At 54.0% G+C, this 25,427-nt stretch overlaps 4 protein-coding genes across 4 annotated transcripts; 1 reads left to right on the top strand and 3 right to left on the bottom strand.

Moving 5' to 3' along the window:
- Positions 1–9,141: 9,141 nt before the first annotated feature.
- On the bottom strand, positions 9,142–11,136 carry B0H18DRAFT_945126 (putative fungal pheromone GPCR, STE3-type; the record flags this gene model as incomplete). Its single annotated transcript, XM_048041897.1, has 7 exons — positions 10,721–11,136; positions 10,552–10,664; positions 10,429–10,495; positions 10,359–10,373; positions 10,181–10,303; positions 9,686–10,127; positions 9,142–9,631 (listed from the first exon to the last, which is right to left on the bottom strand). The coding sequence occupies exons 1-7, from the start codon at positions 10,929–10,931 to the stop codon at positions 9,142–9,144; spliced, it is 1,461 nt and encodes a 486-aa protein (XP_047884865.1). The 5' UTR covers positions 10,932–11,136.
- A 5,411-nt stretch (positions 11,137–16,547) lies between these two features.
- On the bottom strand, positions 16,548–17,806 carry B0H18DRAFT_893384 (fungal pheromone STE3G-protein-coupled receptor; the record flags this gene model as incomplete). The annotated part of the gene is made up of 5 exons (XM_048041367.1): positions 16,548–17,047; positions 17,101–17,238; positions 17,293–17,359; positions 17,421–17,533; positions 17,593–17,806. The coding sequence occupies 5 exons, from the start codon at positions 17,804–17,806 to the stop codon at positions 16,548–16,550; spliced, it is 1,032 nt and encodes a 343-aa protein (XP_047884864.1).
- Positions 17,807–20,598: 2,792 nt separating this feature from the next.
- B0H18DRAFT_1129003 (pheromone A receptor-domain-containing protein) lies at positions 20,599–22,034 on the bottom strand (the record flags this gene model as incomplete). Its single annotated transcript, XM_048035382.1, has 6 exons — positions 20,599–20,803; positions 20,856–21,291; positions 21,344–21,481; positions 21,529–21,595; positions 21,646–21,758; positions 21,821–22,034. The coding sequence occupies 6 exons, from the start codon at positions 22,032–22,034 to the stop codon at positions 20,599–20,601; spliced, it is 1,173 nt and encodes a 390-aa protein (XP_047884863.1).
- A 502-nt stretch (positions 22,035–22,536) lies between these two features.
- On the top strand, positions 22,537–23,071 carry B0H18DRAFT_1064046 (uncharacterized protein). Its single transcript, XM_048031150.1, has 2 exons — positions 22,537–22,563; positions 22,619–23,071. Exon 2 carries the CDS (start codon positions 22,667–22,669, stop codon positions 22,823–22,825), a length of 159 nt encoding a protein of 52 aa, XP_047884862.1. The 5' UTR covers positions 22,537–22,563; positions 22,619–22,666; the 3' UTR covers positions 22,826–23,071.
- Positions 23,072–25,427: the final 2,356 nt, after the last annotated feature.

Raw genomic sequence — 25,427 nt, 5'->3', positions numbered from 1 at the left:
CCACTTTGGGAGGATATCGAGATTGTAAGAGACGGTATGAAATATGACAGCAGACGTGTATACTGCGCTTACATGCATTGAAGGTTACCTATGGACGGCTAGTGGCGCGCAAGAGACCTTAACATCCCTTGCATTCTTGTTCAAAGCCGCATGGAAGGGCAATATGGTTTGTTCCGTCTTTCCCGGGCACAGCCGCTGTCCACTTAGAGACGACGACGGGGGACAAGACGGCACTCCCTCGTCATCATCGCCGCTATCCACCGACGCCGCCACCGAGTTGGCAGACAAGATCGCAGAAACTCCTCTATCAGAAGCAGCAAACTTAACAAGTTCGGTCACTCAGTTCGCCGTCCGCTTGGGCCTCGAAGGTTTCGTATCCAGCTGCAATTTGCTCATGCTCACCTTGCTCTCCGTGTTCCCCGATAATGCCAAGTTCAGGACCTCATGGATGCGATCGACGGACGAGCGCTGGAACTCGTCTGGCATTACTCCGCGCAGAGACCCGCGCTACCGTGGGACGCCCCTCCGAAGACGAGATAGAGAAATGGGAGAAGGCCAGCCAGAACGCCGAGTGGTACCCATCTATCGAAGACCTGGGAGACACCCTCGAATCTGTCAAAGTTCGCATGCGGCTTGATGATGAGAACTGGACACTACCGCCGTACTCCCTTGCCGGAGCCATCTCCATGGCTATTGACGCAGGTTGGGAGAACGAGGCGCACCTGTGGCTGTCTTCCCTGTATGTCTTGTGTTCTTCGCTGACATCACGAGCTGACCTTCCTATCACAGCGTCCGAACTGCGACGCCCGACGTATGGAGTGCACAACTCGAACACTGGCCGAAAGTTGTCAAGCTTGCCATAAATGGAGTGGTTGCCGAAGCGACTGGGCGTAGCAGCGATGATGCTGAACGTGACGCCGCCATCGTAAGACGAGCTCTGTTGTCTTTTCCAGAAACGTCCGCGGCGGTCGAAGAACAGCGACACTCAATCGCTCAGAGGGTTTCCCTCGCTCCTCTGCCGTCGCTTCTTCCAATGCTGGATGTCCTGAAATGGGATCAAGATGAGAAGCTTCTGAAGCCACCGGCGTCGCCTTCTGCGATCCACAAGGCGGAAGTACGGCTCGGCGTGCAGCTTCCGGAGGATTACAAACAATTCCTCCAGCTCTCTAACGGCCTCGGACCCACAACCGTCAATAGGCCCGGTCTCAAGCCCGTAGAGCAGCTGCTCTGGGAGGACCCGGACAGACTTGGCCTCGAGTGGTTCCACGTCGACCTAGGGTGCAACGTCCATTCATCACCGAACGTGAAACTGCCGAAGCCCGGGCGCGTTTTGATGCTCTCGGATGACCACAGTGAAGAGTCAATGTGGCTTGTTGAGCCCGGCTTCGTGTCTGAGGCTATACATGCCCTCAAGGGTCACGATCAATCGGATGATGCGTTAGATCCATCAGGATGGCGGTGAGCCTCAACTTGTATAGAGACACACAAGCGGAGCTTATCGTTGAGGCCTCCACAGACTAGTCGTATTCATTGCGTGGAGCCCAGAAATCATATGGCCTAAGAGCTTCCGTGCATACATCGAAGACCTTGCCAAAGATGCGCACCGGAAAGCGGGAGCCATGCCGGTGTTCGAGCACGAGACACTTCAGAGCCGCCTATGAACATGCTATCTCACTTGTGAATGTTAACTACTTATTGAGTCATCCATCTGACCTTGCATTGATGTTCTATTAGCAACATTCCGAGACTGCATCGGAGGAAAGGTTTTGTGGCGAGGTTCGAACGACTTGCATGAGGTCAATCCTCGCCTAAGGACTTGCCCGTATACTCATCTAGCGTCCGGTCATCGAATATTACATCACATTCAGAGATGGTATGCTTATACTCTGGCTAACTTGGTAAGGCTGACAGATCTATGAGTCCCGTCGCGAAGGTCCTGGCACTACCAGGACGGGTTCCCGGTGATGATTCTCAGACATGTACTCGGCAGCATGGAAAGTGCATTGAGGCCAAGGTACGTCATCTCTCTACAAAATACGGCATTCTACAGTATGCGTTACCGACTCTTGAGGTTTCAGGAGCCCGAATCAGTGCACCAGCCGCCCGATCAACCACATTCTCACACTGCGACACAGCCGCAGCCAGGTTTTGACCTTCTCCTGGACCTTCACAACAGTCAAAGCGGTGTCATAGTCACCAAGAGACGCGCTTATTAATTCTGAATCTACAGCGCATCCTTCAGACCTGGCATGTCAGCAAACTTGTTGTCCAGCGTTGAAGAAACTCTCAGCAACACAGGTCTGCGACACGTCACAGCATGAATGCCATTGTTTACATAGCTGGGTACGTTCAAGTACTACACCAGTCTGGATTCGAGCTGTCGCTCAGAGAAATGGACCCTTCCTAACAGGCATCTCGACCCGAGCTCCCTGCTCTTTCTTGACACACTGCGGATCCGCGAGCAAGCAATATACCTCGTCCCTGACGATCTAAAAGAAGATGCCATACAGAGGGGACTAGATTCCACGAAAGTCTCCAGCCTCTCATCCTTCTTGAAAGAAGGCGACCGCGGAAGGTTTGCATGCCATTCACTGCTCAACGTGCGCATCGGCTTAGTTTCGTGTCCGTAGCTATAACCTTCTGTTCATACCCGGACCATCAAAGACTGACACATCGTCGATGGAGGAAGCGGCCTCCCACATACAGGCTCTGGTACGTTCTTGACGTCCGAAACTGTGAACATACTAATACATACGTCATATCAGTATGGGGACGGTTTGATCACCGTTGCTACCGGAAATGGTCGCTTATGTAGGAGTTCAGTTTGTTAGAAAATCTTCATATAAGCTTACTTAAATGTCTAGTGCTCGCGGAGTCAGGGCTACTCAAGGAACACGCCGCGTCGGCTGCCTCGCTTGATTTGCCTCAAACGCAAGCCGGTGGGTATATAGCAATCAAAATCACAGTGTCTCTATAGCTCATTCCTCATCAGCATCAGTATGCGACTGGCTCGACGACGACATCATTCGTGATCGTACGTTAGTGCTGCAAGACCTGGGTGGGCATTGTGTATTGACCGCATACCTTGCGCAGGCTATTTCTGGACAGCCAAGGACTCGCCGGAAACTCTCAGGTCCCTAGCATATCTGGTTAAAGCGGCCGTGAGGGGAATTCAGAGTTCCTTCTTCCCTCTACCAACCTTTTTGAAACGCTGGCAAGCTGAATTCGGAGATCAAACGGCGCCCGTAGAGTCGATGAAGCCGTCGGAGACGCCGGGAGCTGACTTGGCCAAAATCATCGCTGGCTCTATGCCCTCCGAAGCCGACCAGATACCTCATCCGATCGTTCATTTGGCCATGCGTGTTGGCCTGGAGGGCTCTACGGCTTCCTGCAACGCCCTGGTGCGCTCGTTGTTCGACGTGTTCCCGAACACATACGAGCTGTTGGGCGCTCCTTCCACACGACCATTCGAGTACCTCTGGCGACGGACTGGTGACAGACCTCACGTGCCATGGGAGGCCCCTTCAGACGATACCATAAGATTGTGGGAGCAGGAGAACAAGGAAGACCACCATTATCCGACCAAAGATGACCTTACAGACGTCCTCGAGTACGTGAAGGTGACGATTGCTTACGAACGCGGCGACTGGAGGTTAGCTCCCTACACGCACGCTGGCGTTGTTGCTATGGCGCTAGAAGCTGGTGCGGAGCAGGAGGCGCATGCTTGGATGTCGGAACTGTGCGTTTGGTTGAACTTTCCTCTCCATACCAATGTTGACGCTGATACGATGTATCAGTGTCAGATCCGCCATGCACTTTGACACGACGTGGACATGGGACATCGGGCGCTGGCCAGCTCTTGTAGACTATGCCTTGCGGACTGGAATTGCAGCCGAGATCACCGGACGCGGCCAAGAGCAGGTAGAGCAAGATGCGGAACTCGCACGACAAGCACTGCTGTCCTTCCCGCAGACTTCGGCTGCTGTGCAGGAGCAGCGGCGCGCAGCTATGCAGAAGTTCCGTGACGCGCCGATGTCCGCTCTCATACCTATGCTGGAAGTATTGAAATGGGAGGATCACGAAACACTGCTTAAGCCGCCAGCGTCCCCGGCAGCTATCCGCGAAGCCGAGGAGCGACTGGGGATCGAGCTCCCGGGCGACCTCAAGGAATTCTACCTCGTCTCCGACGGGACAGAGTTCATGCCGTCGGTGAACGCACCAGGCTTCAAACCCGTCGAGCAGCTCCAGTGGGAACAAGCGAAGAATCTCGGCCTTGACGAGTTTGCTGTCGAACTTGGGTGCAAGATTGACGGCGCGGAATGGGACCAGCTGCCGAAGATGGACCGTTTGCTCGTCGTTTCTGATGACTCGGAAGAGATGGTTTGGTATGTCCATCCTGAAACGGTGTGCAAGGCCATAGGCACACTCGAGGCCCTGGGATATTCAGCCGGCTCGTTGGGTACACTAGGATGGCGGTGAGTGCTCTTGATAGGTTTCTATAACAGGTTGTGATGACATGAAGTATATTGCAGCGCAGTCTTTTGGGTCAGTTGGATGCCGGAGCTGAAGTGGTTGAACAGAGGCTTCCGCGGGTACATCGAGGAGCTTGCACGAAAGGCAGAGAGGAAAGGTGCTGCATTGAATGTATGAGTGTTGCGCCGACTTGCTATGCAAGCCGGAGGTCTAACAGTATCAGTATTGTTGCATAATCCACGAGCGCATCCCATTGCGTTTCACGGCGGCATACCAGTTCACAATGATGACGCACGCCCAATTGTCTTGGGGTACTCGACACAGTCTCCATTTCCTACACGACGAGCGGCGAATGTCTTCCGTGCTAGTGTAACATGATACGGTTCTTTGCAAGCCAGATGTCCGAAACGCCCGGGGGACTGAGTAGCTTGTGGGGATAACCATACTGTACGCGCAAGTTGACGATGCTTGCGTATAGGAGGCATCATTGGCTCCTCTACGCGTTTGATCTATGGTCTAGGTCAAGATCAACTCGGGGACCCGGGCTGGACTACAAACGTGAGCGTTCCACGAAGACCTATTGGCTAAGCGGCAAACAAGTCACGCACTCGTGAGTTCGAGCTTCGAGCGCCACGCAGCGGATAGATCACCAAGAATCGGAAGCCTTCTGAGCGGAAATGAATCGAACGTGCCCCTTGCTTATTGTCTTGCCCTCCGCATTGACCGCCATACCCAAGTAGACCGAGTGTCCAGGACGTTGATCTATGCGTGTGGGGGCTGCAGCACGGATCTCGATCTCTCTTTGGCCAATGAAAGCCGGCGACCCACGGATGGCTTGCCGTGAAGCTGTCTCTCGTGCACTGGCTCCGCTGACAGTCAGTCAGAGGAGTTGTAACAGAGGTTTGGACTGACCTACAATCGCGCAAACGGCCTCGCTATGTTTCTACATCCGTTATACGGGGATAGCATTACCATGAATGTAGCCCGCAATCCACAGAAGCTACATCGAGGTGCAGAAGTCCATAGCGCTTCTAGCTCGTCTTGCGGTCGCCGATTTCGTGAAAGGCCCCGAAGCCTGCGGTCGTATTTTTAGACACGGTCCAAAAAGCCTTTGTGCTGCGGAGTCGTGAGTATCTCAACGTGAATAAAACAGGTCACATTCCCATCAACCTCATGACATCCACCTGAGCCTAAACGCCTCGCCAATTGACTGCATGGCGAGTCGTCCTGGATGTCTGCAGACATCGACCCGGTGCAGCCAGACTCTGATCGCTATCACTAGTAGAGACCGGCGCGCCAAAAGTCATACTCAGGTGTCCCGCCAAATCGACACATCGCGCTTATTTCCCGGTATAGATGTGCATGCGTGCAGAGAGAACAATAAGAACGGGCGCCACCGGGGATCACAACTTATCGCCACTTTGACTGCAACCGGGATGGCTGAGTAGTTTCTGCGAAACACCGTATGGCAGAATGAGACAGGAGGAAGTGTAAAGGAGCGACTGCGACTCACCCCTGTCTGCCGAGCGTTGCAACGCAGCGAGTCACCTTCCCAATGCGGGTGCGCACGAAGAAGTCACCGACGAGATCTGTGGATCTGGCGGGGGCGCTCCGATCGATCGTGGCGTGCCGCCCGTTCTTACTATAAAAGGCAAAGCGCCATCTCACCTGCGAGTCGGAGGGTGTGTGGCGCGGGCGCCGAGTCACTTCAACTTGAAGCCATTCTGCAGCCGGAGTAAGTTTCCGGGAAATGAGTCCGGGCCGCCCAGCGGAGCACAACAATAAGAGCCAACGAGAATAGCAGGAGCAGGAGGCCGCGATTCGTGGCAGGGCCCATGAGGTCAGGTCCCAATTTGAAAGATTAGCTCGCTCGGTGGGCGTCGGTCAGTCGAGGACAATATTTCGGCATGAGAGAACAGGCATCGATGGTTGGTACAAAACAATACAGGGGGTTTAACGAGATTATCCGCGAAAGACTGAAGGAGGGGGGAATCAAGACGCGAGGACTGAGCCTCAGTGTGAAACGCGGGAAAGGTAGTTTACGACGCTGGCACTGCGAAGCGGGTCGGTACTTGAAGAGCACTTCTGAACTTCTGACACTAAGAAAGTGATTGTGGCGGCGCATCAGACGGGGAAACGAAATCCAAAGGGGACACTCCCGATGGTATCTGACCAAGTTGCAAGATTGCCTTCGCGCGTTCATGCCTCGCAAGACAATAGGCTGACTGCCAGGTACTCACGCTGGCCAGAAATAGCTATGAGTCTTCGCCGCGAGGCCGTCATCGAAGTGTCTCGAGAATTTGAGTTGGTGAGTAGCATCTCGTCGTATAAATACTGGTGGAGGGAAGCATGAATGCCAGCAACCCAGCCAGTTCAGAGCAAGTCCAGTCTTCGAGACACCACTCGCACTCGCGCTCTCACCGTCCCTGCGCTCTGAGCCATCCTCCACTCACACACACAAGCAGTAATGGACGCGTTCTTCGACATCGCTACCCCCGTCCCCGCCGAGGAGACCGAGCAGGTCCCCGTCAACTATGACACCACCAGTGGTAGCGGCAGCGGCAGCTGCACCATTGCCTAGGTGCCTCCATCCATTCGTACGTGCTCTTTCTCCCCAAAATGTGAAGAGAAGCACTGATAATAGGTGATACAGACGAGGCACGCCTCACACCGTCACGACCCAGCGCATCTTCGACTTCGCGCGCCGACCCAATTGCAAACACCTTCGTTCTTTGACAACATAACTTATTTCGTTCATATGGGGGAAGCCTGATGAGGGAGGGGGGCTCATAGGCTGTTTTGTATTTTCTCCTGGGCACCGCCCAGTTGACGCGATTACGACGAGTGACGAATGACATGACCGTGATTTCCAAGTCTAGAGTACTCACCTAGTGAGCTGTGAATGTTCCCCAGTCTTGTGAGCGACTCTAGAGAATAGGTGTAGCATGTCAGGCGCAACCTCCACCGTCGCGGAGACCTAAGTGGAAAACAATTTCAGTGGACCAATCTCCGGAGCACTGGCACTAGCACACCAGGACCAGGACCGACTATGTCGAGCCGCATATATGTTGGCATACTAAGAACCATTGTAAGCTGCGAGTCGAGGCGAAGAATCAAGCTAGGTTGACTTTGAACATCGACATGGTGGTCGCTACATGCAAGCCTGAGGCGTTGAGCGCTTGAGCGCGCACGGCGGCACGTTGAAGTCAGAGGAGCGCCTACGGGCATCCCCGAACAATTCGGACTCGCAGTCCATCTACTTCCACTTTCCAATTCTCTACTCTTTTCTACAACAATCAGACACAATTTCATCGATATCATTCCATGGAGAACGATTCAGCGAGCTCGAGCAATCCGGCCCCAAGAGGGCGAGGCCGAGGGAAGTCCCGCGGCGGGCTGGGGAAATACCTGCGCGCACGAGGGAGAGGGCGCGGTGGAGGTCGTCCAGCGCAATTCGGTCAGCGGCTAGTGCTGGAGGGTGAGATGCCGGAGGAGTTGGATGAAGAAGAGGCAGCGGAGATGCAGAAGAGGTATGCGCGGAGGCAGCTTGGGACGAACGCAGATAGGTATAAGGAGCTCGAGCCAGAGCTAGACTCGGAAGGTGCGTGTTGCACGTATTATGGCTCAACGGACCTGGATGATTCCTGGGAGCTGAACCATGCTGCACTGTTGTGTAGGCGAGGAAATTTTGGAACCCGAGGTCGATTTGTCTACGTTCCTCGAGCGTCAGCGACTGTCACCACAAGAGTCCTCCGCGCCTCCACCACCCGAAGACGACCCAGAGATAGACGCGAGCGTCGCAAACATCCTTCCGGGACGACAAGGTGCAGCAGCTCAGTCGAAGAAGGGGAAGGTACAGCAAGTCGAGTGGGATGAATCGTTGGAGGAGCTGAGTAGGGAAAAGGCAGCGGCTGAGGCGAAGTGGGGTGAGTTCAGTTCCACGTCGTAAACGAGGGCGAGCTAACGGCCGTTATGGTTCGCCACCGCAGACTTGAAGTCACGCTTCCGTGCTTCAGCAGCAAAACAACGAGGGGCACCAGCCACAACAAGCAGATGCATGGGCCGGGGCAGACAGCACGGTATGTCGATCGGAGTGCCTCTCATACTTGAAAGCCCACTTATAAGTGGCCATATGCGCAGACCGAGTCGTAGAAGCACCACCACTTCCGACAGAGCAAAAGCCACAGAAGTCCGGGAAAGAAGACATGGAAGATTTCCTGGACGATCTACTTGGATGACGTCTGTCCTTCACATTCTTCGTCCACTACTTCGCTCGGCTCTCGCATGAATCTCGCCTTTCTCTTCCTTCGGGCGGACGATGACACAGAAGTGCGTCACCGAGCGCGTCGTGAATGTCATTCAGCGGGCTCTGCCCAGTCTACGATACAGAGAAGACGGCGACATGCAATCCAGAATCATAAGATAACAGCAAATCGGGGTGGCGCAGACGCGATTACGGTGCAGCTAGTACAGTTGAAGAAGAGGCAAGGGGAAAATGCTGGGGTATGGTGTTTGATGTTAGTGATACAGTGGGGAGTCGGAGAGCAAACCAAGCAGGCGGAAAACGAGCAATAACGATACATCAAACCAAGTCGAGGGAGACGGGCGCGACGTAGCAGTGCGGGGGTATATCCGGAGGCGTTGGGGAGGGCGTGGACATGGCGGCGTTCAAGAGGACTCGGCGACCTCGGTCACCTCCCGGTGCATCGTGACTTGTATCGCGGCGCTCTTCGCCGCTATCGTCGAAGGCGAGGCCGGGTCGCCGATCGATGCGAACGGTTTGTGGTACCGCGGGACGGCAGTGGACACGGTCAGGGGATAGGAGGGCGTCTCGGGTGATAGGGGAGGCGCGGCGGCGAACTTGAACCTCCCAGACGGCGCCTTTGGTGTGGCGGTCATCGCGGATTCGGGGAAGGTCATGGTGGCGGATGTAGCGGCGGGAGAGTCGGCGGGCTTGTCGGTGCCGTAGACGGTGGTTGAGGTGAGAGACTCAGCGGCCTTCTCGATGTCATAGTCGATGTCGATTTCGATGACGCTGTCCAGGAAGGACGACGAGAAGGACTTCGGCCGTTGAGGACGTTTTCCCCTTGGACTGTATGGAGGAAGGGTCTCGGTGGGTGACGAAGAGTCAAGTGTATCCTGTTTCCTCGACCCGATGCTGCGAGGGCATGTTAACGGAGGCAAGGCACGAGTGCGTTAATTGCGAACTCACCGGAATGACCTGAGGGCAGATGTCTTTGTCGAAGGGAGGACACCAAAGCGCATCGCGACCGCACGGAGCGCATCCCTATAGTTTCGTCTTGCCTCTTCCGCAAAACCGAACAGGGCGAAGAACAGGAACGCAGAGAAGGGGTATATCCAGCGACCCATCTCAACGGAGATCAGATACGGCTTGTCACTGGTCCAGTCGACGGCGGGTACCATCACAACCCGAGAGAATCCGAAGTGCGCATTGGACCACGAGACCCAGGGCGAGAGCTCGACACCGTCGGTGTTGATGTAGATGCTGTATGCGCCGAGTGGGATCGTGCAGCACATCTCAGCGCAAGACAAAAGCATCAGTCGGAAGTAGCGGCTGCTGGTCATGGCCTTGTTGTTGGAGAGCAGCTCGCTGAATTGCATGCGGCGTATCCAGAAGCCGCGAAGTGTGAGTGCTGCAGGTTTCGGGTTAGATTGTGATCCCGAGACAAGTGTCTGACCGACTTACAGGCGTAAACGAAGGATATGCAGCCCAGGAGTACTGGCCATATGAAGACCAGCGGGTAAGCTAGAGGCGTATTGAATATGTCAGGTAAGCAGCCAACATTCTCCAGAACGTTGAATCTGTGCCCTAATTGTCACTCAATCAGTTTCGGTGAGCCCGATGTGGCGGTTGTGACACAAACCTTGCACAACGTAGTCTGCACCGTACTCCTGTGAGCGCGCAGTCATTCACAATAAATAAATTTGACTCACGGAGAACCATAACTAGTACTGGGATACCCAGAGAGATTGCAAGATCCGAGTACATTTGCCGGCGTTTCTGTAGGCAATGGTGAGTGGCTGTTACACGATACAGGCAGGCCACAGGGTGCGTACCTCTTCGTATGTGGTCGTAGTACTTTGAACTGATGTGATCTTGTACAGTCGCCTGTTGATACACAGTGAGGCAGCGGGTATTCCAACACCTGCGCCGATGAGGAATTTGGTGGCTAGAGAAAGCACAACATCAGTCAGGCTTGCATTGACGTGTCAAGAGAAGTCTTACATATGTCGCACCATATAGGTGCGATGTTCTCAGCTGTCCCGTGCCAGACGACAGCGTCGACGAATTCAACGAGACATGCGAGGGAAGCCCATAGCATGTACGCGCAAGTTCCAGCGTTCCAGGCTTGTAAGTGCCATCGTAGCGGGATGAGCCCTACGATGAACCCGAGGAAAGCGAATACGGGGTATACGGGATAAGGGGTATCGAGCATGCTGACAATGCAGGGAACTGGTAGTGTGAGGGGGAGGTTTGAAAGTCTTCCGTAACGCCCATCGTCTTTAATTCTGTTCAAACTCGGCGCACAATGGGGGAGCTGAGGTTTGTCTGTAGCACACGTGATTGATAGTGCCTTTTGTCTTTAAGCGCCCACAAGCGATTGCCTACAGGCTACTGTGGCAGCTCTGTGGCCATATTCGGCGAACAATCTGGTTGTGATCCTATTGTTTTGCTAAGTCTTGCTTCGTTCTGTTATTGCCCATGTGTATTTGGACTTTGCATGAGACTGACCGGTATATAAGCCAGAACAAAGGGGGTCGCTCACCTTATCTGCTCCCAGTAAGCCTCACCTACGTGGCCACAGTTACAACAGTCTTTCCGCACTCGCCTCGCCTCTCCACGCAATGGACGAGTTTTGCAATTCAGATCTCACCGCCTTCCCCGACTCGTCGACGTTCACAATTTCCGACGTCGAGCCCGACACCTCATCATCGTTGATACCCGTCGACTACGAGCATACCGGTGGCAATGGAACATGGGGATGGTGTACCATCGCATGACCGTCTATCCGCTCTTCTATATTGTGAGTTGCGTCGCCAGTCCACCATCTATGCTAGTACTGAAATCGGGGTGTTCAGATTGCCCCGTATGTCGCCTTGCATGCTGGTGGCGCAATATCTATCGACTTTCGTTCTTCAAGCTTTCAAGCTTCAAGTTCCAAAGCCTACGACACGCTTTACACGACGACGGGGAGATTAGACGAAGCTGTATTATAGCAAGAAAGACGAAAAGGGTGGCGACGATTTTGTAGCTTAGTTGTAATGGGGTTATCGATGGTTTCTTGGATGTATCTGCCACAGTCACGACGCTCACTCTGATTCATTGCGCTGGCGCACTCTGCACGAAATGCACTGAGATACAGTCTTGCATAAATGCTCACGTACTCGAACGTAATTATGTTCTCAAGAGCAATGAGTACTGTAACCCAGACGGCTTGGCCAATTTCAAGTTGGCAGCCTCGTCAGACTGAGACTCCTCGATGAGCGCACAGTGCGTGACCTGTTCAATGGATGTCACGAACCCATGTCATGACCGGTCTTAGCTTGAAGTACCTTGAGTGGAGCAAACGGGGTATTGCCCGCCACCCTGGTAGTGCTCGCCGGACGCAGCAAGTCCGTAGCTTGCGTGCATGCTCAACAAAGTCCTTTGAGACTTGCCTTTCAAACCCGTTCACGCGGTCAGAACCTGTGCATGTTGCCACTATTAGTAGGCCCTTTCCGGGTTTGGGACAACACTCAACGCCGAACATGTTTTAGGACAAGTTTTGTACTGGCATTATGTCATTCCGAGCGAGTACTGAGTACACAGAGATCAGCACTTCATCAAGCAGCAAGAGTAGTAAATACGCGACGGGGACTTATTGTACGAGTGAGTCAAAGACCAAGCGCGGCGGACGACACCGCGTCGTCCGCGTCCAGTCCAGTAGGGATACAGCAGTAGACACCGTGGCTAGAGGTACATATCTGCAAGGCTGCAACGCGTTCAGCCTCGTTGAGCCCCGAACGTCCGGGTCATCGTTCAAATGGTAAGCGTAAGTCAAGCGGCGCGTTCGGTGTTGACGAGGAGGAGTACTTGCCCTACGTTCAAGTTGACGGGGCATGGCGCCGCCGCCGAGGCCTGGGCGCGGTGGGAGTGGCCGCCCGGCGAGCTGGGGGAGCGGTAGTGGTACGCCGGCGAGGGCGCCGCGATGGGCGAGCTGTGGGCCGCGTGCGTGGAGACGGGCCGCTCAGCGGGGTGAGCGTCGGCGACCTCGATGCGGTGGCCGAGCTCGGTAGGCGAGCCCGGCGAGGGCACGCTGGAACGGATGGACGGGCACCGCGCGAGGAGGGCGTCGAGCTCCGCGTCGCTGAGCATGATCGAGGCGCGGTGGACGGGGTACGCGCCGACCTCCGCCTTTGCGGGGAACGACGGGGAGCGCGGGGAGTGGGAGGGACGCACGTAGTCCTCGATGTCGAGGGACGCGTCGCGCGGGGCGTAGTACGCGGGGACCGCCTTGCCGTCGCTGAAGTCGAACGAGGACGAGGGCCGGAAGGAGGACGAGAACTTGGTCGTGCTCAGGGAGGGCCGGCTGTGCGGTGCGCGCGTCAGTCAGTCAGTCGGTCGATCATGCAGAGGACGAGACGTACCCCATCGGGAGCAGCGGCAGCTTCGTTTTGTCGTGTTTGGCGGGGAGCCGAGTGACCTTGCGCGCGACCCAAGAGAGCGCCCTGCGGTAGTCCTTGACCGCCTCCTCGCCGAAGCCGAAGAACACGAAGAAGATGAAGGAGGAGGCGGGGACGGCCCAGACGAACAGGAAGGCCTGCCCCCGGGCGCGCGGCGAGAACTCGACGAGGGCGTACTGCCCGATGCGCGAGAAGGAGGAGTGCACGGACGCCCAGCTGGTGTAGGGGTAGAGCCCGGGCGCGATGTTGTCGTACATCGCGAGCGCGGTGAGGGACGCGCCCCAGAGCATCTCCGTGATGGATATGGCGATGAGCCGGAGGTACCGGCTGGTGGTGAGGGCGGAGTCGCAGCTCCGGAGGTGGGTGGCAAAGTTGAGCCGTTGTCTGAAGAAATGATTAAGGGCGAGGCCTAGGAGAGCGCAGATGAGCATGGCAGAGGGGAAGGATACGAGATGTGTTGACGTACCCGCGTAAATAAATGTAATCGTGGCGAAGAGCAGCGGTGGGAACCAGACGATGAATACCGCTGGAATGGAGTAGTAGGTGGCCGCCTGGCAGCCGATGTCTTCGACAATGTCGAAACGATGGCCCTGGACGATATAGTCTGTACACGGGTCAGCCATAGTAGGTTCCGAGAGAGGTAGCACGCACGCAAAGCCATGAGCACCACCGGTGCCCCGAAACACATCGCAAACTCGAAGCACATCCTCCGCCGCTGATCCTCGCGAGTCAAGCGCACCGCCCGCCCGGACGCGACTAGCTCGAGATGCTTGCAAATGCACATCGCCGCCGCAGGCAGCGCAGAGGAGGCTCCAATAATAATCTTTGTGGCTAGAACGGGCAAACAGTGAACGTCAGACACAGTTGAAACGACGGTGGAAGAGAGACGTACTAATGTCGCACCAGACGACCAAACGAACCTCGACGTTACCAGCCCACACTATGGTGTCCACGCCATAGATGAGGTCGACCACAACTAGCCAGGCAATGAGGGACAGGATAGCGACGTTCCGCGCACGCCAGTGCGCCGGCGAGGGTATCAAGACCAGGATTGCGGCAATGAACGCGCCGGCAGACAGTGTTGCAGGCATAGCGGAGAGGACTGTGCCTTCGCTGTGTCAACGCCTGGCATGGTCGCGTAATAAATGGTCGCATGTTGACGCTGTAACAAGTTGTGCCCCGTTTGCACACCAACAAAGCCGTCGTAGACTATTGACACACGGGCGCTTGTCTGCGCAGGACCGCTCGCCGCTTTAGGCAGTGCACTTTCTATTTTGGGAAACCAAAGGCCACTGCACCTCACTGTCACAAACATTATTGTTCTAGTCACAGTAATCGGTAGGACAAGCCTGTCGACTGTGCAAATACTAATCCTCTGCTTCTTCACACGCAAGTTACTGCTCTGATTGTGTTCGTAAATTCGCCAATACTTGGTATAATGACCGTGACAGCCCATGCTGGTACACGGATCTATGCAGTAGGTTACATCAAGGGTATCATAACCCGCAGAGAGGTAAGGGTATACAAGCAGTCTCCAGAGTCCATGTAACTTCCATAGCTAAGGATACAGTATACCGAGGTGCTGATAGACGATGATCAGTCTCAAGCTTGTGAACAGTGACCGCGAAAGCTTACAGAAATTATATGGCGTGAACGCTACAGACTAGGCGAGATAGGCATTATCTAGCTTTAGTAATCTACAGATGGGCTTGTCTTCAGCTCTCTAATTGTCATACGTGCGACGGTGTACTTACCATGGAGTGATCGACTACGCAATAACGCAGTACTCGCCGGATCGTGGCTCTACGGAGTCCTGATCAACAGGGAGGTCGTATTTGACGGACATGGTGGGCGCGTCATCCATGCCAGGAAAGGCAAGAGTGAGGTCGTATAGCTCGTCCATTGCACGGTAAGGTTAGACGGTGGCTGGCGGTGAAAGTGCTGTGTGATGGTGATGCGCGGAGTGGGCGGCGGACTTGGGCGATGGATCTTCGGTTGCAAGCGCGAGCATCAGTCCGCACGGTACTTATGCTCAACGCGTGACCCTATTGTTTGGGCGTGGGGTGCATAACACTGCACACCATTGTCTACATAGCTGGGAAGGATGAACAACCACGTCCACGTACGCCCTGCAGGCTCAGAGGACAATGACTCCGCAGACTTATTGATCTCCAAAAGCGTCAGCGCGTATTTCTCAGGCCTGAAGCTCAAAAGCTCATGCTTCATCTGTCCTCGCATCGACTTAGAGAATCCAACACCTAGAATCGCCACCTCTCACTTCGCTCCTTCAATTAACCAATCACTACAACTGTCATGGACGCGTTTTTCGACATTGTTGTCCCCGAGACCTCCCTCCTCCGAGAGATGGATAACGCCGGCTCGTCCGGACCTGCAGACATCCCCGTAGACACGGACCACTCTGGATCAGGCACTTGGTCCATCTTTTGCACTATTGCTTGATTACCCCCCACTGTATGCGTGCCCGGAGGTAAGCTTCCACATCCTCAAGCGCCCACAGACGGAGGACTGATACCAGTACTTGGCTTGTAGCACGTCGCCGATTATTAGACTTTCATCGTATACGTACAGTGCACGCAATGCACTTCAAAATACTAATGGTCAATGTTGTGAGTACGATTCTTTTTGGATACAGCCTGAGCAGTTCGCTAACCAAGCTGGCCCCGACTCATAGGTGCCTCCGATTCAGCGCATACCCCGTTCGATTCATGGTCGTCCACGAACGTCCTATTGTCTCCACATTGTAGCATGTCATCGTAGTGATTGAAATTGTATCCATATTTTTCCCGCTTTTTGCGACTTCCTGGGGAAAACGGATGAGACGTTGGTGATGATTTCATGACATGCGCCTGAGAGACATCGAGAGTCCGTAGACGTCGCCGTAAGTGCACGACTCGACGTAATGTCCGTTCAGGACAGCGGGCATATTTTCTTGAGACATAAGGTCGTCGATCACGACAAATTCATTAGCGGTTTGAATTACAGTGCGGCCTTATGATACATCAAGGGTATTGCAAGGGAACGTCAGAAGCATGGTCTGACGAAACGGAGGGTATGATGCTCGTGGCGTTCATAATGTCCATGAAGGTCATACGCTCTCTGAGTGGCGCCAGGGCGATGATAGAGGATGATGAGAGTGCGTCGAGGCGGATGTTGTGGGTGTGAGTGAAGTCGACGAATAATCGTAGTGTTCGTCAGTCGGAGTCTGCGACTGCAATATCTCGTAGATCGTCATCTTCTCGCCTGTCCCAGGCTCTGAGCCGCAGCTCAAGGACGCTTTGGCGGAAGACGGGACGCGATAGGGAGAGTACGTGGGCGGCAGGTCGGATGAATTGTATGTCAGGTTCTTCACTGCGGGGGCAGACGCCATGCTACATAGCGCCATCAGTCAATGAACTCGGCGTACAGTGTGGGATCGCGAACCTTAACAAATGTTTGCCGGTTGAATTGCGAGAACGTTGGGAGTAGCCGAGGCGACAGGCAATGAACCAGAAAGCCTCCTTGTAGTGACGCCTTGCCTCCTCCGCAATTCCGAAGTATGCGAAGAAGATCAGCGCGCAAAGCGGGTTGAGCCATTGACCCAACTCGAGCGCAACGACGAGAGAGCGATCTGAGCGCCAGACCACAGACGGCACTTGTTCTACTCGAGAGAACTGATAGTGCACGTAGGACCAGCTGATCCAGGGCTCCATAGACAGTGTCGTGGCATTCAGGTATATCGCGTAGCCTGAGATGGGAATTGTGAACAGCAACTCGGTAGTCGCGAGCGCCATGAGACGGAAATATCGCCCGAAAGTCAGCGAGGTCTTGCTCGAGGATAGGAACTCTCTGAACTGCGCTCGACGCAGATAGAACGATCGCAAGGATAGTACTGAGAGAGCGTGTTCAGGACGAGAAATGCATGCTATAGCATTAGAGACGTACCGCAGTAGCAAGCAGAGATGAGCCCCAGGACGACTGGCCACCAGTTGACGAGAAAATACGCGGCGATGGTGTTATATATATCCGGGTAGCAGCCTATCTCCTCGTATATGTTGAAGCGATGGCCTTGGACGATGAACGCTACGACAAACATGAGACTTCAGGTCTTCAGGACCGAGCAAGCACTGAACTGACCGAAGGCCATGCAAATGATGGGAAAGAGCACGCAGATGAGGGTGTCTACCAAGATCGCTCTCCGTTTCTAGAGTACCACGATAGCAATGTTAACGATGAGGAGGAAAAGATTCTGAATAACCACGAACCTCCGCTTTCGTCACAGTGGTTGCGCCCATCCTCGCGATGAGGTACAACCGTCTATTGATACATAGGGAAGCAGCTGGTATGCCAACTGAAGCACCAATGATAATCCGCGTCGCTGGAACAGAGTAAGTTATTTAGAAGCACGTCGGACGATTGGTCAGAGGTTGAACTCACAAACATCGCACCAGATAGGCGCGGAGTCGAGGGCATTATTGGCCCAAACCAGAGAGTTCACGAACTTGTTCAGACACGCTAAAGATGCCCAGATCATATAGTAGCACGTAGCCGAATTGAGGGCCTCAAGATGCCACGGCAGGGGGACGATTGCTAGGACGAAACCACAGAAGGCGAATATGGGGAAGAGAGGATAAGACGGGTCGGACGCCATGGTTAGCAGACGTGAGCGGGGCAAGCACATTTACGACCACAGCAAGTGCGGTATATACAGCGCACATCTTCAAGCACAATAAAACGGTCTATTCAGACTGCCTCCTACCATTTGAGGGAGAACAATGGGGTCAGACCGGTCTTCGCGTGGCGAAGACAATGTGGGTTTTCGCCATTCTTGCAGAGCCGATGATGCCGCCACCGTGCAAGACGGCGTTCCGAGGCTGGCCAGTTCGCAGACTCGGTATATGATGCAATCATCGCTCTCGACGCATGTAGCTGTGGGCGCCGATAGTACAACGCAGGCCTAGAGACGACCCAGATGAATATCATGAGGTACACTGAGGAGGAGGTTCAAATTGTCAAGGGCCATAGGCTCCGCGCCACACTTGCCATATCGGGAAGCAGTCCATCGGCGGGCGCCTGTGAGTCCGATGGCAGACGTCTTTGTTCGCCCAAAGCGACCATCCATACCGACATGCGCTCTGATATGAGCATGACCCGGCCACCTTCGTCTCCCAGATGCTCCCGTGCTCTACACTTGAACACCGACGATGCAGGTTGGACTCCCATTAGGCTCATTTGCGGCAGCTGTTCTCGTCATCATCCCTCTACCTGCGCACGTTAAAGCGCGAAACGTAGCAACTATCGCCATAAGCATATGGTTGTTCGTAGCGAACCTGGCACAAGGAATAAACACTCTTGCCTGGGCCAACAACGTCGAAATCAAACTCGTCGTTTGGTGCGATATAGGTGAGTTTCTTCGACTTCGGGCCTCATCTCGCATCGACTCACCTTCTTCACCTATTCATTCAGTAACACGACTGTTCATTGGTTCAAATCTTGCACTATCAGCAGCATGCTTTGCGCTGTGTATGCATCTGGAACGCATCGCATCTGCAAGAATGGTACAGATCACCGAGGCAGATAAACGTAAACGCATGCTGGTAGACTCCGTGCTCTGCTTCGGACTGCCTGCAGTCTACATGAGCCTATGTGAGTAACGTCTCTCTTCTCGTTGTCGTTGACTAACATTTTGCAGACTATGTTGTACAGGGCCACAGGTTCGACATAGTCGAGAATCTCGGTTGTAGACCGGAGACATATGTCTCTATCCCAGAGTTTTTCCTCATACGGTTTCCGCCTATACTCCTCTCCGTTGCGACACTTGTCTACGCAGGTGAGTCCTACATTGAAACCGATGATGTGTTGCGTTTTCTCATCTGGTCATAGCGCTTGCCTTCACTCATTTCTTCCGTCGACGAGCAACGTTCGCGAAGCACCTGCGGAGCAATTCATCAGCGTTAACGCCTTCTCGCTACTTCCGCCTCATGGGCATGGCCCTCGTTGAAATGTTCTGGGGTCTCCTTATCACGGCCCTCAATACTTGGTTCTCCTACCGCGACGGGCTGCGTCCGTGGACCAGTTGGTCCAACACGCATTCAGACTTCTCCCGCATTGGCCAATTCCCCACAGTGTTAATACCTCAGCAAACTCTCGTCATGACGTACCTCCTCTGGTGGGCTGTGCCCGTCTCGGCCTATCTCTTCTTTATATTCTTCGCGTTCAGTCGGGATACTGCGCAAAGTTACGCTGCCTGTTGGACCTACATACGGCGCTTGCTATGTCCCTGTGCGCAGCGCCGCTCTTCTGATAGCAAGGGCGGCATGTCCTCTCTCCCGAAGTTCAGGTGAGACCGGTATTCGCACCCAGGCCGAGCTTGCTAACTGTTGTTCGTACTATTAGACCCATATCTTCCTCCTTCCGGGACACCGCTGGACCCTTGAAGCTCAACGTCTCGATAGATGATCTCCGCACACTTTCTGATGTCGAGAAGGACGTCCACGTCGCAAGGCGAGATGTATGGATCACTACGAACCGTCGCGAAGCGCCTTAGGTGGCATGTCTCTGATTCTCACTGCCAACATCGCGCCGATGTGCTCACGCCATGGACTCTTGTGGGTTCCTCACGACTCAATGCACAATACAGGGGCAGAGTACCAGATGCCTTCGTTTCGCGCATGACTTCTACGCTTATTCGATTCTCACGACTATTTCGATGTTACAGTATGTTACCATATTCTCACTAGGGAATACCATCGGTGATCTTCGTCTTACTGTACGAATGAATCTGTAGCAATATACCATGTAGCCTTTCGTCGCCTGACCCTTGCCAAAAGCTACGGCCTACAGCAACTTCGCCCAAAGTGCATGTACGACTGCCGCTTCGCACTAGCTGAGACGCAAGGTCATGGACTTTGAGCTCCAACGGGTTTCATCATTGTCAAGGACGATGCGAGACCATCGGATTTCGTTCAGTCGTCCTACTACCTAGATATGCTCTACTGCAGGAAATCCAGACCTGGAGTCAAAGTGGCCTAGATTATCGTTCTCGACGCTCGCGTACCAAGACCTACAACTACTTCAACTTCCAGTGACAGTGTTCCGGCGTTTCGCTCTCTTGAATTCCGGCTGATATCTGCATTCCTAGATAGCACAAGTTGCATGATGGAACCAATGAAGACAGAACACATATGCACTACTCTTCGGTGGGGTGGACAATCAGACAGTCAAGTCATGTTTCCTTCGCCTGATACCTACGAAGGCTCACACAAGCCTTCAATGACATAGATGCCCCTTTTTGGAGGTTGCACTCGAGGACCGGGCTTTTCATAAGGTAGGCGGTAGAGTATACAATGTCATTATAGATGCTAACGATACAAAATCTTGAGCGCAGAGTCGCATTACGAAGAAAGCAAAGACGAGGAAGCAAAGACATAAAAGTTGCGGTCATCAAGGTTTTTCGTGATGTGATACAAAGTCGTCGGCAAAGGATTTGTCCGAGAACGCAGAGTCGAGAGGTGATGATGATGCATCACTGGCAGCCACGGTGACAGAAGCCAGCGACCGCCAGCCAGGAGACACGACATGCGGCGTGTAGACAGGTAGAGTGTCATCGGCGTCAAACGATTTGTCCAATACGGCGCCATGGATCATTCTGTGATTACGCGTCAGTGAGGGAGAATCTAGACACCTTGAGACAGACGTACTTCTCTTGGTGGCGACGAACATGCAGCATCCGTAGCGACTGGAGCTGCCTACCTGCGGCAGCATACAAAAAGTAATATCGTCTCCTCGCCTCCTCGGCGAACCCAAAGAACCCAAAGAAGACGAACGCGCAGATCGGCACGATCCATCGAGTAAGCTGGACGGGAATGGCAGTCGACGGCTCTGACATCCAAAGGATAGCGGGATACTGGCCCACTCTGGAGTAGTTGTAGTGGGTATTCGCCCAGCCTAACCAGGGCTGGACGTTACCACCAGCATTGGAGTAGATCTCGTAGATGCCAAAAGGAACAGTGAAGAGAAGCTCCGTTATAGATAGCGCCATCAGGCGGAAGTACCGCCCGCTGGTCAGGCCCGACGTAGCGGAGATGAATTCACGGAATTGAGCCTGACGAGCAAAGAGTGCGCGAAGCGAGAGAACTGTTTACAAGTCAGCTCACTTTAAAATAGCCGCAGCACAAATAAGACGTACCACAGTAAACCGCAGACACCATTCCTATCGCGACCGGCCACATGTATACCAGGGGATACGCAGGTATGGTGTTGTAGATTGCAGGGTAGCAGCCTAACACTTCGAAGACATCAAAGCGATGGCCTTGCACGACATATGCTGCGTATTGGTCAGCAAAGCGGCGACGAGGGGACGGGTGTACTCACCAAGCGCAATACATATTAGTGGGAAAAGGACACATATCAGGGAGTCGATTAGGATAGCGCGTCGTTTCTAACACGATATCAATGACGATCTAGCTACGGACTGACAGAAAGGCTTACCTCGGCACGTGTAACTGCTACTGCGTGCACCCGCGCGATCTTGTAGAGTCGACGGTTGATACACATCGACGCCGCAGGGATGCCCACGGAGGCGCCAATGGTGATCCTAATGGCTACGTCTGTGGTCAGTCAAATGCGAAACTTGAGCAGTATCAACTTGGAAGCGCGTACGCACAAATTTCGCACCAGATTGGTGCAACATTGAGTGCGGTATTCGCCCATACAACGGAGTTCACGAATTGATTCAGACATCCCAGGGCCGTCCAAATCATGTAGTAGCAAGTACCCGAGTTCCAAGACTGCAGGTGCCACGGGACAGGTATCAGAGCAAGGACGAAGCCGAGAAACGAAATGACAGGATAGAGAGGATACGTAGGATCAGCCGCCATGGTGAGACGCAGCAAGTCTCAAAGTCTGAAGGGGATAGTACGCCATGTTGACGAAGTGACCTTTATGGTACAGCTGAGATTGCCTGGCCGCGTCGAACAATGCATGGGTTGGGCGCTAATCTGAAGCCACAATGGAGGCGGTAGATACACGTGACCGCCCTTTGTGCCATTCATCGCCCCAAAAGGGAGGACAATGGAAAGGAGAACACCGGGCCCTTTCCACCGCATGGGCGATATAAATACGAGCACAATGATGCCCCTCCCCATAATCTGCACGAACGCTACAACCATCCTCAGCGCAGAGCCCTCCCGGTCCACGCTACCCGAGTCAACTTTGCCCAGACGTCTTCCGATCCAGCTACTATGGATTCCTTCGACAGCTTTGAGGCCATACCCATTGAGCCTTCCTTCGCCAATTCACAGCAGACGACCGACGACGAATTGGTCATCCCGACCGATTTCGAACACAGCGGCGGCGGTAGCATCTTCTACTGCGTCGTGTCGTGAATCCGAGATATATCCCTCGTAAGTGCGCGAGACTTCCCCGTAGCTTTCACTCTCGTCTCACTTCGACCACTCATTAGAACCGCCTTATTTATGGCTAGACACGCTGTCAACACTGTCGGCCCCGCATGTATCTTGTGAGTTTTTCCCTTAATTATACGCGCTACAGCATGCTGATGCGAGTGGTCCTCACAGTATCTGAGGTTATACCGCCAAATCAACGTGATGTATCGATTATTATCCATGGAGGCCTTAGCTCCTGTACCATTCCTTCGAGATTCTGCTAGAGTGTTCGCCAGTTACCCCTAGCTGTAGTATTATTAGGCTTCAAAGTTTCACCCTCCGGCTCATATCAATTATTCGGGTTTTTGTGACGCCTCGCGGTTTACTCTCTCACATGAGCGTGAATTCACTTTCAACTACGCTTTCCTGGACTTGACGAGTTGGGCTTGGCTCGACGCCGCTTAAGTGCGCACTGGCATGACTCGTAATATCCAAGAACCAAGGACATGTGTAGCGCGCCGGCCCGCCGTGACATGAGACGACATCTAAAGACGTGTAATGCAAAACGCCATTAGTGATCACATATGAATCTTTGGATGACTGAGTGCCAGGGCGTCGTGCTTGCAGGATGATATAGACAGGCGTGGGTCGAGCTCATCGGCATTGTTTCTTACAGTGAGAAGGAAGTCCTGCATCCTTCAATCTTTCTCGACTAACAGTGCGAAGATAGAGGGGTACGAACGGAAGCTGAAATGAACAATAGAGGGTTCGCATCAAGACCTAAATCAGAAGTGTGTTCCTCCCACACCAGAGCAGAGCGTAAAGGCCACAGCATGATGGTGAAGCCCATATATCAAGTTCGAGGCGAAATTATAGATACAGCGACTTGTAATACAGCGAGGGAATCTGTACATCGAACGAGAGCAGCTATCGAGGGATCTGTGTGGCGGCGCTCTAGTCTCATACCAAGACCCTCCATAGGTTGTGTCGAACCTAGGCGGCGCTCAGAGAAGTCCAGGACGGTATCAGTTGATGGCAATCAGATAGCATGTCCAACCGAACCATGATGAGGCGACTGGACAAACGGTGGAGATGGGTGCGAGGAAGAGCGAACGAGCGAAGTGTACGAATGAGGCCTGTCGGGGCCAGTGAAGCTGCTGCCGACGGAGTGGCACAGAGGAGGCAACGTAGGAGGGTGTCGGTTCTCAAAGAAGAAGCCTGCGCTCTTCTCAGCAGAGACATGTGTGGTTGGTTCGCTTGCGGTGAACGTGCTCTTTGATGAGCTGGAGAACTTCGAGAAAGGACTTGCGGGCGTCCTACATGTGGATATCAGCGGAGGCGGTAAGAGACATCCACTGTCACTGCTTACCTTGATGTAGGAAGCGGAACGAGGTCAGAAGGAGCCTTGCGGTCGGTCTGCCTCTGCCTAAGCACGACTCTCCGTACCCACGCAACGCAGGCACCATACTCCATCACCGCATCACGTCCGAACGCAAAGAACGCAAAGAACGCAAAGAACACGAACGACGACACCGGCACGATCAGCCAAATCACGTAGTAATACGTGAGCGCCAGCTGCGGCGTCCCGAACGTGGCATACTGGTCGATCGCGGAGAAGCCCCAGTGCACGTCCACGAAGCTCGTCCACGGGCGGAGGCTGAGCGTGGAGTACCACAGCGTGATGGATGTGGAGATCACGCCGATGAACATCAGGATGGTGGACATCAGGATGAGGCGCATGTACCGCGAGGTGGTGAGCCCGCTTCGTGAGTTGGCGAGGTGCTTGGCGAAGGTGAGGCGGCGCTGGATGAAGTGGTGTAGCGCGAGGGCTGGTGGCGGGAGGTCAGTTAGTATCTCGTAGAGGGACGTGGGGACTTACCGGCGAAGACAAAGGAGATAGCGGAGAGGATGAGTGGCGGGACCCAGAGGAGAAGCATGGAGGGGACGGAGACGTATGTGCTGGGTCGGCAACCGTAGCCTTCAATGATGTCGAAACGGTGTCCTTGGACGACGTAGTCTGTAGGCCAAGTGAGAAACGTAACAGTGAAGGACGATGGACACAACGTACGAAGAGCCATCCAAACCGCAGGCAGACCGAAACAAATGAGGCCCTCGAAGACCTGCCTCCTTTGCTTGGTGGCAGTTGATATCCTCGCATCGCGGAGAGACGCGACTTGTTCGAGGTGGATACAAATGCACATGCAGGCAGCAGGTAATGCCATATTTGCACCAATTAGAATCTTCGTCGCTGAGGGTCACCGTAATCAGCCTACACCACACCACATAGTAGGGACAGACTTACTGATGTCGCACCAGACGGGAATGACGATGAGTCTACATTGTCCGCCCAGATGACAGCGTCGACGCCATAGATCGTATTCACGACAAACAGCCACGCAATAATCGAGAGTGTGGCAACATTACGGGCTCGCCAGTGCCAAGGGAGAGGAACCAAGACAAGGGAGGCGGCGATGAAGGCAAGATAGGGCAGCTCGGGATGCATCAGGGAGTCGATGGGGTACTAGCGGGCGAGGGCAAAGAGAGGCTGAAAGTGCATATAGTATGTTCTGGGGCATCCTCGTAGCAGAAGTGCACGCACGAGTTGCCGCTGGGCAGGAAGGGCGAACAAAGGGAGAGTGTAAATCCATAATGGGGTGGAGGAAGAGGACAAAAGGCGTCCATGATCGTTGCATGATCGGGCGGCTCCTCGGCGGCGCTTGATACGTCTGTGGCGCTGGCTGCCACAGCCTACAGCCTACGTTCCATCACTTACTCAGTTACTGTCGCATTGTCATGCCTCCTTCAGAAACAACACTCGCTGTGGATGCCAGTCCTGCTGCGATCGCAAGCGATGTGTATGCTAAACAACTCCTCAAGCTCGCGCTG

The sequence above is a fragment of the Fomitopsis serialis genome (assembly GCF_022376445.1).
Source record: "Fomitopsis serialis strain Sig1Antser10 chromosome Unknown B0H18scaffold_357, whole genome shotgun sequence".
NCBI lineage: Eukaryota > Fungi > Basidiomycota > Agaricomycetes > Polyporales > Fomitopsidaceae > Fomitopsis > Fomitopsis serialis.
Note: the sequence above shows the minus strand (reverse complement) of the source record. Positions and strands in the feature narration are given on the sequence as shown.